This window comes from Zootoca vivipara, chromosome 6 (assembly GCF_965207765.1).
Source record: "Zootoca vivipara chromosome 6, rZooViv2.hap1.1, whole genome shotgun sequence".
NCBI classification, from domain to species: Eukaryota; Metazoa; Chordata; class Lepidosauria; order Squamata; family Lacertidae; genus Zootoca; species Zootoca vivipara.
The window spans coordinates 5,530,804-5,543,374 of NC_142589.1; the positions used below are offsets into that span (position 1 = coordinate 5,530,804).

Here is a 12,571-nt window from a genome sequence, read left to right on the forward strand (position 1 = left end):
TAGATGGAAATCCATGCACTGCCTTCCTTTAGTGGAAGGAGCAGGGCACCCAAAAGTGGTCTCCCCTTTTAATTTGCAGTACTGTATTTATTAAAGCCTTTGGTGCAATGGAGACCTTTTACACCTAACACTTCTAAAGGCAGAGTATAGTCAATGCTATTTTTCTAGAAAAAGAGGTGCTGGAACTCACCATGAACGCCTCCCTTGTTCCAGTGTGGTGTAGTGGTTAAGAGAGGTGGACTCGTAATCTGGGGAACTGGGTTCGCTTCCCCGCTCCTCCACATGCAGCTGCTGGGTGACCTTGGGCTACTCACACTTCTTTGAAGTCTCTCAGCCCCACTCACCTCACAGAGTGTTTGTTGTGGGTGAGGAAGGGAAAGGAGAATGTTAGCCACTTTGAGACTCCTTCGGGTAGTGATAAAGCGGGATATCAAATCCAAACTCTTCTTCTTAGAATGGCATGCAGAGGGTCCTACACCCAACCCATAGTATCCCTTGGTAGGGCTGGGAAAGACTCCAGGTTGAAACTCAGCTGACTCTCCCTGCCTTCTGTCCAGTTTTCCTTCATCACGTCATGTAGGAACCCACGCCCTGCTTGTGGGTTTCCTACATGCATCTGGTTGGCCACTGGATGCCAAACTTGATGGGCCATTGGCCTGATCAAGCAGGACTCTTCTTATGCTCTTAGATTAGTGGTCCTCCTTGTGGGCTTCCCCATTGGGGCACCTGGTTGGTCATTGTGGGAACAGGATGCTGGACTAGATGGGCCATTGCCCTGCTCCAACAGGCTCTTCTTCTGTCCTCACTAGACCTCGCCCTCGCTCCCCACGGCCACCTTTCCCCAAGGCGATGGAGAAAAGCATCTGAAGCCACGGAGAATAGCCATGCACAGCAACAGCAATAGCAGGGTGGGAAAAGGGACAGTTCAACTCCCCTCGGCTCTGCATTGCTTTTGGTGTGAAATGTAGTGTGCAGACACACACACCACCCTGTCTGGATTCAGACATGTAAGGCCCATGCACATGAAGAACACAAGTGTGATGGCCTCGTCCCTGTGGTGGGAGTTATGTTGCAATCCTAACCCCCCGACTTTGAAGTAAGCCCTATTGAATTAAAAGGGGCTTACCTCTGAGTGGTTATGGTGAGGATTGCAGCCTTTCTTCCTTTTGGATGGATAGCAGAGTGCCTCTGGGCCTACACAGAGAATCTGCGTCTCACCATTCCGGAACTTGGGTTTCTCTTGTCTTCAGCCAAGATAGCCTTGGCAGGTAGGTGTGGAGGCTGCTCAAAATTAGGAAATACCAACAGCATTTTGAATTCTCAAGGAGGATGAGCTTCGGCATCTGTGCTGGGAGGAACCCGAGGAAAAATATCGGGGGGGGGGTGTAATTTCCAGGGGGAGGCTGTTGACTTTTCCTTCGCCTCACCTGCCCAGTGCTATCCATTAAATAATTTAAAGGGTGAAGTGAAGCTTCCATCAGGACGCTCGGACCTTTCCTAGGGAAGGCATGATATTAAGCAGGTGGGGGAGACCCATATGGAAAGGAGCAAGAACAGGACAGACACTTCTCACGACAGACACTTCTGCTTAAGCACATACGAAATGCACTTGGGAATGTGCACTGTGAAAAATAGTGGCACCTCTACACCTTTTAATTTGACTTGGGAAATTTAATTCGTTGTAATAAAGTTATTTATTCCCTATTTCTTCATGCTTTCTTCATTAACTGTCTGGAAGCTGGTATTGATTTTGCCTTGAACTGTCACGTCAAGTAATGTTGTGTCCGCATGGAAAACAAAGCACCTCTCCCCCTCCCCCTGCCTTCTTTTGGGGGTTAGCATTAGGCCATTTGGGAGGCCTTTCCATTAGATATTATTTTGCTGTGATTCCTGCATTGCAGGGTGTTGTGGAAGTTGGGGTTTGCTTTTACAACCTAGCCCCCTCTTGAGGGATTTAGGATCTCCCAAGGTCCACTCTTGGTCAGAGAAACAAAACAGAGATGACAATCAAGTAAAAGAAAGCAAGGCAGGCTCTTTAAACCTGGTCTTTACTGATCTCTTGCAGCAGTCTCTCTCCCTTCTCCAACAAAAGGAAAAAGAAGAGCCCCAAAGTGGGGAACAACTTTTAAAACTTTATAAAGTTCCAGCAAAAACCGGAGCATGCATAGGTTACATGTTTTTCCAACTTGTCCATCATGATACGTTGTAAATAGCCCATCCAGGTCTGCCATTCATCTTTCTGACATATTGTATCCACTTCTTTAGATATTGTATTTATCTGGGTTTGTTTTTCTCGCACTCCTAAAGGTAAAGGTAAAGGGACCCCTGACCATTAGGTCCAGTTGTGACCGACTCTGGGGTTGCGCGCTCATCTCGCATTATTGGCCGAGCGAGCCGGCGTATAGCTTCCGGGTCATGTGGCCAGCATGACAAAGCCGCTTCTGGCAAACCAGAGCAGCACATGGAAACGCCGTTTACCTTCCCGCTGTAGCGGTTCCTATTTATCTACTTGCATTTTGACGTTCTTTCGAACTGCTAGGTTGGCAGGAGCTGGGACCAAGCAACGGGAGCTCACCCCGTCACAGGGATTTGAACCGCCAACCTTCTGATCAGCAAGCCCTAGGCTCAGTGGTTTAACCACTGATACACAAAAGACCTCTGTTTGACAGGTCTCACTCACTATTTTGTTGACAAGAACCCAACCTACCAATTAATGACCTATCTGCAGCCTGTTTAGGAGTTCCTGACTACTGCCGGCAGAGGTGACTGCCAAGGTCAGATGTGAACCAAACATGTTCCCCCTCTTCCCCTTTTATGCTCACTGTCATGTTTTGGCTGATTGGCCAGCTAAACCAGGTGGGGGTAGCCGATAGGTCTCAAACCCTCAATGATTTAGAGACTTCCCCTGCATGCAAAGACAGGCTCCGGCAGATTGAGCAGACAAGACAAGAAGGCGGTTTCTGCACATGCTGTACAGGGAAGTGAAGGGAAGATGGGACTTTTCAACCTGGGAAGGTAGCCCATCTAGGAGAAGGAGAAGTCTGATCCTAAATATCTGCTGCCTTGTGGAATATCTCCAGGAGAAGAAAAGGCTAAGGAGTAAACCCTTCACAAATCTGGAGTGGAGTCTCCAAGATGGTTAGTCTCCAAGATGTACCCCTTTTGGCAATTCCTGCAGGCAGCTCAGCTAGTGCCAAACCTATTTCTCTGCTTTCCTTTGGACCACATCAGTGAGGCTGCGAGCAGTGAGAGGAGGCGGTGTGTTGTTGGGTGTGTTGTCGTCTGGCTGGCCCAGGACCTCCATACACACTCCCCAGGCTTGTGCCTCAGGCAGGTCACTTTGGTGCCACTAATGCAGCGGTTTGACTTCACCCCTGGAGGTGCACTCTATTATCTCTCGAAACAGATGGATGCCAACAATGTTTTGGCGGGAGTATCATTCATAAAACCTATTATTCATTCATAAAATATCTTATTTACAAAGATGAGAGTTATGAATTGATTTTTTTCCCAGGCAGCAAAACACTCCAGCAGGGGGGACTGTTGTGCATGTGAAAACACTGATTGTAAAGTTCTGGTTTAAAGGGGAAATGTGACCCTTTTAAATGAGGAATAAAGTCTTAGAGCAGGCATAGGCAACCTTGGCTTTCCAGATGTTTTGGAACTACAACTCCCATGATCCCTGACCACTGGCCCCGTTAGCTAGGGACCATGCGAGTTGTAGTTCCAAAACATCTGGAGAGCCAAGGTTGCCTATGCCTGTCTTAGAGATTATGTAGGGTGGAGCCCTATTTTCTGTAACATGGGGGTTGGACTAGATGACCCACGAGATCCCTTCCAACTCTACAACTCTATGACTTATTGACATTCTAATCCTATCTGCTGCCAAATGAGAGAGATGGAACTACGGAAACATAAACCCTCCTCTTGAACTCTCAGAGTTCGAGATCCCCTATCTGAGAGATGACAGCCTTGAACTAGAACACGGATTCCCAAATTTCCCTCCCTCAACACCATAGGAAGCAACTCCTAGGGGCTAAGGGTCTTTGCCACCATAGCTGTCAAGTTCTCTCTCTTTTTTTTTAAAAGGGAAATTCCCTTATGCTGAATAGGCTTCCTCGCAAGAAAAGGGAAAACTTGACAGCTATGAATTTGCCACCCCCATAACATATTTGAGGAGTTGTCCCCGCCAAAAGTTGGTTAGCATTGCCATTCGAATGGTGTCTGTGCACCGTCCCATGTGATCGATTATGCAGGGCAGGGCTTACTCCCCCCCCCAATATTTTATTCAAGTTGGCAGTCCCTGCTGAACACGGACCACTTGAAAATTGCTGGTGGTCCTGGCTGATCAATTTTTCTGTGTTTTGTAGCAATTGTAATGTGCTTTGCTAGATGCTGCATTTTTGGTGTGTGTTCTTATATATGAATTCTTAGAATTCAAATTGTAGCGCACACTGTAGCACAAAAAATTACAAAAAAAAATTAAAAGAAGCAGGGATGTTTTGGACTACCACTCCCATCAGCCTCTTCCGCGGTTAGGCCACACCCGGGCCGGAACTATCCCCCTCCAGGGGCTGATGGGAGTGGTAGTCCCAAAACGCCTCGAGAAGGCACCAAGCTGGCGGAAGAGGCTACTTAGATCTCCTCAAGCCAGTCAGAGAGGGCGGAAGGGTAGCAGCCGCCAGCACAACCAAGGGGCAGCAACCGTCGGCCTCTCTCTGCCTCCTAATTCGCCCACCCGCAAGAGGCAGGGCCCAGGGCAGCCTATCGGGAGGCAGGCAGAGCCGTTGGTGCGCGAGGGGGCCGCGCGTGCGCACCGGCACCAACATTCAAACGGTTGGCGAGGGGAGGTTGCCGCACCTGTTTTCGCCGCCGCCGGGGTCGGGACATCGCCAGCGGAGCGTCTTTGGCTGAAGCGGCCCAGGCGGAGGAAGCAGAGACGCCTCCGGGGCCCCGGAGGCCCCGGCCATGATCTCCTGGATCCTGTACCGCGTCTTGGTGTGAGTTGGGCTGCATTCGGGATCTGGTGGTGGGACGACTGGATGGCCTCTGGGGAACCCCGCGTCGCTCCCAGGGCTCAGCCTGATGCGGACCCCGCGGCGTTCCGTGAGGCGAAGCTGCGAGGGTTCAGCCCTTTGAGTGGCACCCTGGCTCCCATACGCCAGGGAGCACCCCCAAAACACACACTTATTATTATTATTATTATTATTATTATTATTATTATTATTATTATTTCAGTTTACTGCCTGCCCTTTCTCCTAAGGTCCCAGGGCAGGTAACAACGCTGTAAAATACATTAAAACGCATTGCAAAAATAAATAAATAAGATTAATAAAAAGTAAGGAAAGTTCTGGCACTTCCACACGCACTTGTGGAACGCTGCTGTTTTAGATGCACTCTGGTTCCATGATGGAGTGTAACTTGGATGCTTGTGGGATGCCTTTAACGCCAGGCCAAGTGTATGTGTAACAAGGGTGCCCATTGAGAAAGTGTGTTCTGGAGGCTTGGCATGAATAACTCTCATGGAATTGACTCAGGGCTGTAGGCGGGGTGGGAGTCGGGTGCTGTGCCAGGGGCATGGATGCCATTCAGTTGCGGATCTGTGGAAAGAACAGAGACAATAGAGCATTTTCCCTTTCCTTAGTAATAGAGACCTTTTTCCCTTTAATTTTTCATTTCCTTTATAATCCTCAGGTTTGACAGGGTGGTTGGGGGCCCTCAGGGCACCTAAATCTTGATGCTGGTTTCTTGAAACTTGCAATGTTCCTTCAGCTCCACCAATAAACTTGGTCTTTGCTCAAAGGAGCCAAAGGTTATATTATGCTCTTCGAGTCCTGAATGCAAGACACGACAAGCCATATTATGCTCTTCGAGTCCTGAATGCAAGACATGACAAGACATGCCCTCTCCTCTCTGTTTGCACAACTGGCAAAATGCTGAGGAGTGTTTTGCACTTGACTCCTGTGGTAGTCGGGTTTTCTTCTGGTGCCTCACAATTAGATGACTATTGGCTGGATTTGATGACCCAATTCCTATATGTCTATGATCCCCAGCTTGGCATCCTTGAGAGAGGAGTCATGCTAGTGTGGAAGGAGCCACATAATGCTGGGCTTCTCTGATGCAGAGAAACTCTGATGCACCATAAACACTAAAGCTTAAATCTTGCAAGTTCTAAATCCAGGTAGGTAGCTGTGTTGGTCTGACGCAGTAGATATATAATTTTCCAGTAGCACCTTAGAGACCACCAACTAAGTTTGTTCTTGGTATGAGCTTTCGTGTGCATGATCATACCAAGAACAAACTTAGTTGGTCTCTGAGGTGCTACTGGACAATTTTTATTTTTATTTTTTTATAAAGTTCTAAATCTTCACCCTTGTAGTTTCAAGATACTGTATTGCTTGCTCATCTTTCTCAGTAAACAATTGTTCAGCCTCCCTGCCGCTATTTTTCTTAAATATAACCTGCCTCAATTTTGCTTACCTGCAGACTAATGGCCCTCAGTTTATTTCAGTCTTTGCTTTGAACCTGGTGCCTTCCAGGTGTCTTGGAGTATGATTTTCATCAGATTCAGCCAGCGTGGCCCATAGAGTGGGAGCACTGCAGGGGGAGCCAATGAGAGCTGTGATCCAGAACATTTCAAGGGCACCAGACTGGGGAACTGAATCTTTTCAGGCATGCCATCAATAGTTCTAGAACAGGCATCCCCAAACCTCAGCCCTCCAGATGTTTTGGACTACAATTCCCATCATCCCTGACCACAGGTCCTGTTAGCTAGGGATCATGGGAGTTGTAGGCCAAAACATCTGGAGGGTCGCAGTTTGGGGATGCCTGTTCTAGAAGCATCCCGTGGATTCAGAATCATAGAATTGTAGAGTTGGAAGGGACTGCCAGGGTCACCTAGCCCAACCCCCTACAATGGTTGTTTGGTTGTGTAGAGCTCCTTCCTCAGAAATGCTGTTGCCTTATACTGAGTTGGACCATTGGTCCATCTAGTTCAGAATTGTCTGGCAGGGGATCTTCAGCATCTTAGAGAAAGATCTTTCCCAGACCTCCCTGCAAATGCTGGAGAATGAACCTAGGCCCTTCTGTGTACAACCAGGTACTCTTCCACTGAGCTATGGTAACCCTGATCAAATATCCCGTTTCCATATATGTTATGGTGCCAACAAGATGGTGGAATGCTCTACACAACATCCCTGCAGTTTTGAGTCGGGGGCTGGGGAGATTCTTAGATTTCATGGGGGACTGAGGTGGGCTTCCTGTCTTGGAGGCTCCTGGAAGGGCTTGATGCTTATGTCTCTGATGATGGTCTCTGATGCTGGGTGTAAACAGAAGCTGCCCTTTTGTTTACACCCAGCAGCCAAGGAAGGCCTGGCCGAGGAGCTTGTTGAGCCGGTCCCACTTCTCATTGAGCAACCCAAGGCATGTGTGTAGGAGGGAAGAAGGCCCCAGAAATGTTCCTTGAGAGTGCCTGAGCTGCTCAGTGCAGTTGGCAGCCTGCCTGGTGCTTGAAGGCCTCTTGCACCCTTCCTGCCAAACCCCAAGGTCAGAAAAGTATATTCTCTGGGACAGCCATGGAGGCTGTGAAGGCCAAGGTGCAGCGCTATGCGAAGCAGTGGTGCCTGTGGATCCTAGCTGGATTGTACCGGTGCTGGCCTGCCTGCTTGACGCCCCCTTTCCGTTACAGGCTGGTGCTTGGGATGCTCTACCCTGCCTATGCTTCCTACAAGGCTGTGAAAACGAAAAATATCCGGGAATATGTAAGTGATTGGGGGGGGGGGAGAATGAAGTAACCCCCAGATTCTGAATACAGTACAGTGGACCCTCCGGATACGAATTAAATTCGTTCGGGGGGTCCGTACTTAACCTGAAAATGTAGTTGAGTCAAGCTGTGGGTTGATGCCATCTCAGGACTGTAAGTGTTCATGAGTGGCTTCAAGAGTGGGCAGATTCTTCTGTGGCCACAGTGCCCAGGGCTACTGTAGAAATAAAACAAATTTATTTCCCACAGTGCTTGGCTAAAACAGCCAGGTGCTCTGCTTTCCAGAGCCAGGGGCATCCGTGCTCAGCTGTGGCATTGAGCACCATGCACTTTTTGTGGGGCTGCCTTGGGGACTACAAGTGGCACTGAATGGCTTCCCTTTGGGTTGTCTTCTCCCACATGATGCTCCTCCTCCGGGGTCCTGAATGGCTTCCCTTTGGGTTGTCTTCTCCCACATGATGCTCCTCCTCAGGGGTCCTGCTGTCTGTCCCTCTTCTTGCCTGAGGTGCAGTGGGTGACTGGGGCAGGACCTTCTAGAACTGGTGGACATCCAATGAAGCTGAACATTGAAAGATTCAGGACAGACAAAAGGGAGGACTTCTTAATGCAAGCACAAAGTTAGACTATGGAACTCCCTCCCACAGGAGGCAATGATAGCCACCAACCTTGATGTCTTCAAAACTGGATTAGACAAATTCATCAAGAAGTGGGCTATTAATAGCTACTAGCCATGACGGCTACGCTCTGCCTCAGCAGTTGGAGGCCACAGTGCTTCTGAATACCAGTTGCTGGAAACTGCAGGAGGGGAAAGGGCTCTTGCACTCGAATCCTGCTTGGAGGTTTTCCACTGGGACATCTGGTCAGCTACTGGACTAGATGGGCCATTGGCCTTATCCAGCAGGCTCTTCTTATATGCTCTTATGTTCTTCTCATCCCGGGGACCAGGATTGTGGCTCTCTATTTCCAGGGTGTGTTGCAAATTAAAGACACTTGCGGCTTGGAGGACACACTTGGCATGATGATTAATAAACCAAAGTTAGATGGGGGACAGTCATATTGTGACTGGTGTCTCTTTACCTTTGTTGACCTACTGTGTCTCCATGGTGCAATTCCACATCAAGAGCTGAAGATTTGGGTGCCACCTGAGACCAGTTTCTCCGTACGTAGCAGGGCAGGGTTTCCCCAGGCATTCGCATCTCATTGACTAGGAGGGACCTAACACTTCCTGGTGACTTGGCAGGTCCGCTGGATGATGTACTGGATTGTGTTTGCCCTCTTCATGATCACAGAGACCCTCGCAGATACTTTCATTTACTGGTGAGTTGCTGTTCTCCCTCTCCCTCTCTCCCCACCCCCTTGTTTCAATGAGCTACATAGACATGTAAGCTGTTGAACAGAAAAGATCCCAAAGCCCCTGGTCTCACAACTGTGTTTTCTGCTGAACAGGTTCCCCTTCTACTATGAGATCAAAATGGGATTTGTCATTTGGCTGTTGTCTCCATACACCAGGGGGGCTGGCTGGCTGTACCGCAAATTTGTACATCCCACATTATCCCACAAAGAAAAGGTGAGAGTAATCCTGGAACAGACCATCCGCTTCCGGGAAGGGGGGAGGCATTCAGGGTTCTGGCACCAGGTGAGCCACTCCTTCAGTTTTCCATCCAGTTCTGGATGAGCAAAGGATTTCTGGAAGCTTCTGTGTGGGAGTTACTACATGCATGGAGGTTTTGGTCACCAAATGTTCCAGCCTTCAATGTGCTTTGCCTATTGCTTATTTAGCTCTGCCAGAGGCACGTGCATTTCATACAATCTCTCCCTCTCTCTCTTCCTCTTTCCCTGCAGGAAATTGATCAGCTCATCCTTCAGGCCCAGGAGCGTGGCTACGAGACACTCCTGAGCTTTGGGAAGAGGAGCCTCAATGTCGCAGCCACAGCTGCTGTCCAAGCTGCGGCAAAAGTAACCACGTTTCCTCTGCATATTGGCTAGGAAGGGGATGGGGTGGCAGGCTAGCTTGGGCAACAAGCAACAGCCCTGGAGGCTTTGGGGAAGGAAGAGATGTGCTGCTGTCACATTCCTAAGCGTGTAATGTAGTAGCCTTGTCTGTTGCACTAAAGCCCCCTGTGGCCTTGCCAGTTCCCAGCTCAGCATTGCCAGGCCATGGAGGGTGGTTGAAGCATGCTAAGCAACCTCTCACCCCAGCTGACTGAGATGTAACCTGCCAGAATCTGGGTAGTTTTCTGGACTCAGTTGCATTTCCCAATTGACCAGATGCTGCCTGCAGTAAGCTTTGCCACCTGTGGGAAGGAGCTGGTAGGGTGACCTCATTTTAACAATCCACATCTGTGCACGAACATAGAACAAAATTGGGCTTACTCCCAGCTCTTACTGGGAGTGTGGCACCAAGGCAGATGCTTAGGCCTTTGAGCAGGATTACGCTTCCCAGCTTGGGCTGGTTCCTTCTCTGGATGCCTCTGAAATAGACCTCTACTTGTGGAGGTGGTGATGTTTAGATATATCCCTGTATGGCTGAAGCTCTGGATTGCCTCGCATTCTGCACACTCTTTAAGAAGGTCCTACCAGAGGGGATTTGTGGGAATTCTGCTTTTGGGAGTCATTTATCAGTTGTGTCCCCCTCCTTTGGCAGAGGACACCCCTCTTTGTCTCATTTCTCCTTATTTATTAAATGTATTTCATAAAATGCATATACTGCTTAATTTCAGAAAACCTCAAAGCGGTTTACAAAAAGAATAAAACAGTAAAAGCAATTAAAACATTCAAAAATTAAAACCAGCAAGAAACATGCCAGCATTCTAAATATCTGGGTTAGCTTGTCTCATGTGATGTCAGTTAAAAGTGGCAGTTCTCTCTGCTCAGTCCTGTTCTGCCAGCTCTGTTTAACCCTATGTATTCCTTTCATCTTCCCCAAACACAATTGGGGTGAGGAGCAGTATCCATATCATGCTGGTTACTTCTCCATGGTGGGGAAAAAATTACCTCCAGGAAATATTTTTGGAAGCAAAGCTTTTTTTTGCCTTTGGGGAATGAGCGGCCCTTGAAGGTGGACTTTTGTTTGCATACAGATCTCTGCTTCATTCCTCCCTTTGTCTCCCCTTGTTCAGAGTCAGGGGGCCCTGGCCGGGCATTTGCGTAGCTTCAGCATGCAGGACCTGCGTTCCATCCCAGACACGGCTCCTGTGCATTACTCTGATCCCCTGTACCTGGAGGAACAGGAGCTCCGCCGGAGGCCAATAGGTGAGCGAGCCCAGAAAACGCTTGGAACTGCTGGCATCCACAATGATCAAGGGGGTGGAGGAGCAACTCCCCTCTAAGGAAAGCTTGCCATGTTTGTGACTTTTTAGTTTAGCGATAAGGCATACAAGAAGTGACGTGGAAGACATTCGTAGAATTATGCATGGCAGGGAGGGAGTGGACAGAGAGCTTGCCACTGTTTCTGTCTCATGAACAACACGTGGGGAAGGGTGTTTGACCATTGGCTGTGTTGACTGGGGCAGATGACAATCCAACAATAGCTGGCGTGCCAGTTTGCTCCTTTCCCTCCCTCTGCATCATCAGCAATTGCAAGGAGGAAAGAAGACACCCCCCCCTCTAACTTCCTGGGCTCCTGTTGCAGCTGTATCTACAGGGTGTTAAAACAGGCATGAGAAAAACTCCAGCCTTCCTTGCCTGCCACTCTTGGTTGTTTCATAGGACACAGGGCGTCTCCTCAACAGCTGGGCTCTGACAGCAACGAAGAGGACTGCTGGTCAGACTCTGAGCTCTCTACTGGCGTAAGGGGCCACAGCAAGAAGCCTTTGCTTTCCAAGCCACTGGCCAGGACCCAGAGCCTCCGCATGGTGAAGAAGTCGCCTATCAAAGAGGTGAGACCCTTGGGTGGTGGGCACAGCCTGGGAATTGCCCTGGCTTGTGCTGGCAAAGGGAGAGGGTGTGAGGCTGGGGTCTGCATGCCTGAACACTCACACTTTGTGCTCCTCTGCAGGGCTCAGCACGGGTTCCACGAGGTCGCCCCAGGAAGAAGGTGGCCGATCCTATCTGTTAGGCTTGTCTGTAGGGAAGCCTTGGTTGCAAATGCTGGCACTAGGCACTTGGGACAGCGATGACTGTGGTGCTTCACAGCTTGGTTGTGGAGGGAGATGGATTTGAAACATACCATGTCCTGGCAATGAGAAGCTTTGTGTACCCTACAGCTACCACCCACACTGCAAGCCAGTTCTCAGGGCACCCTCCCCTCCTTGTCTCAAAGTGGTGCCTTGATTCTGACTGGTGGCCACCTTCCTCTCTGTACTTGCCTGCCAAATATCCTGCCCACAAGATGTGCCTACAGGAAGGGGAGGTATCTCTCTCTTTCCCTTTCACTACACATGCCTTTTTTGGCACAAGAACACTGTGTCATAAGCAGACTTGCCTTTTTAAATGCCAGGGGTGGAAGAGCTGTTTGTTTGGGGAGTATTAGACTCAAGAATCTGGGTACCATTTTTCTTGTCCGGACGCGTGGCTGCTTTGAAGATGGTTGCCCCAAAGTGAGCTTAGTGCACTTCTACAGCACTCACACTTCTGATTGGGGTGCAGTGGTCAGATACCAAAGAAGGAAGCAGCCTATCTCATGATAGCACTTCCCCCACTTTCCTTGTAGTTGCTTACATCTCAGGTTTCTTCTTCCGCTGAAGTTCCCCCTCTCCACCACCAGTGAAAACACTGACATGTCTACTTGAACACTATCACTAGCTAGGTCCTTGACCTAAGTGCATTTGTAAGTTTTGTATATTCTGAAATAAATGCATTTTTATGAGA

At 49.1% G+C, this 12,571-nt stretch overlaps 1 protein-coding gene across 2 annotated transcripts; it reads left to right on the plus strand.

Annotated features, from left to right (window-relative positions):
- Positions 1-4,835: 4,835 nt before the first annotated feature.
- Positions 4,836-12,571, plus strand: REEP4 (receptor accessory protein 4). Of its 2 annotated transcripts, XM_060276381.2 has the most exons (8): positions 4,836-5,000; positions 7,688-7,760; positions 9,003-9,079; positions 9,209-9,329; positions 9,605-9,718; positions 10,882-11,014; positions 11,471-11,640; positions 11,760-12,571. In XM_060276381.2, the coding sequence occupies exons 1-8, from the start codon at positions 4,969-4,971 to the stop codon at positions 11,817-11,819; spliced, it is 780 nt and encodes a 259-aa protein (XP_060132364.1). In that variant the 5' UTR covers positions 4,836-4,968; the 3' UTR covers positions 11,820-12,571. The 2 variants fall into 2 exon arrangements, with proteins under 2 accessions (XP_060132364.1, XP_060132363.1); XM_060276380.2 differs by lacking the exon at positions 4,836-5,000 and having other exon boundaries at positions 7,496-7,760.

What these genes read in the sequence shown, in the direction of transcription:
- REEP4 (XM_060276380.2), top strand. Translation starts at nt 7,575, where the DNA reads ATGGAGGCTGTGAAGGCCAAGGTGCAGCGCTATGCGAAGCAGTGGTGC. An exon ending in CGAAAAATATCCGGGAATAT is followed by an intron (nt 7,761 to 9,002) that starts GTAAGTGATTGG and finishes GTGACTTGGCAG; the next exon opens with GTCCGCTGGATGATGTACTG. An exon ending in GCAGATACTTTCATTTACTG is followed by an intron (nt 9,080 to 9,208) that starts GTGAGTTGCTGT and finishes TCTGCTGAACAG; the next exon opens with GTTCCCCTTCTACTATGAGA.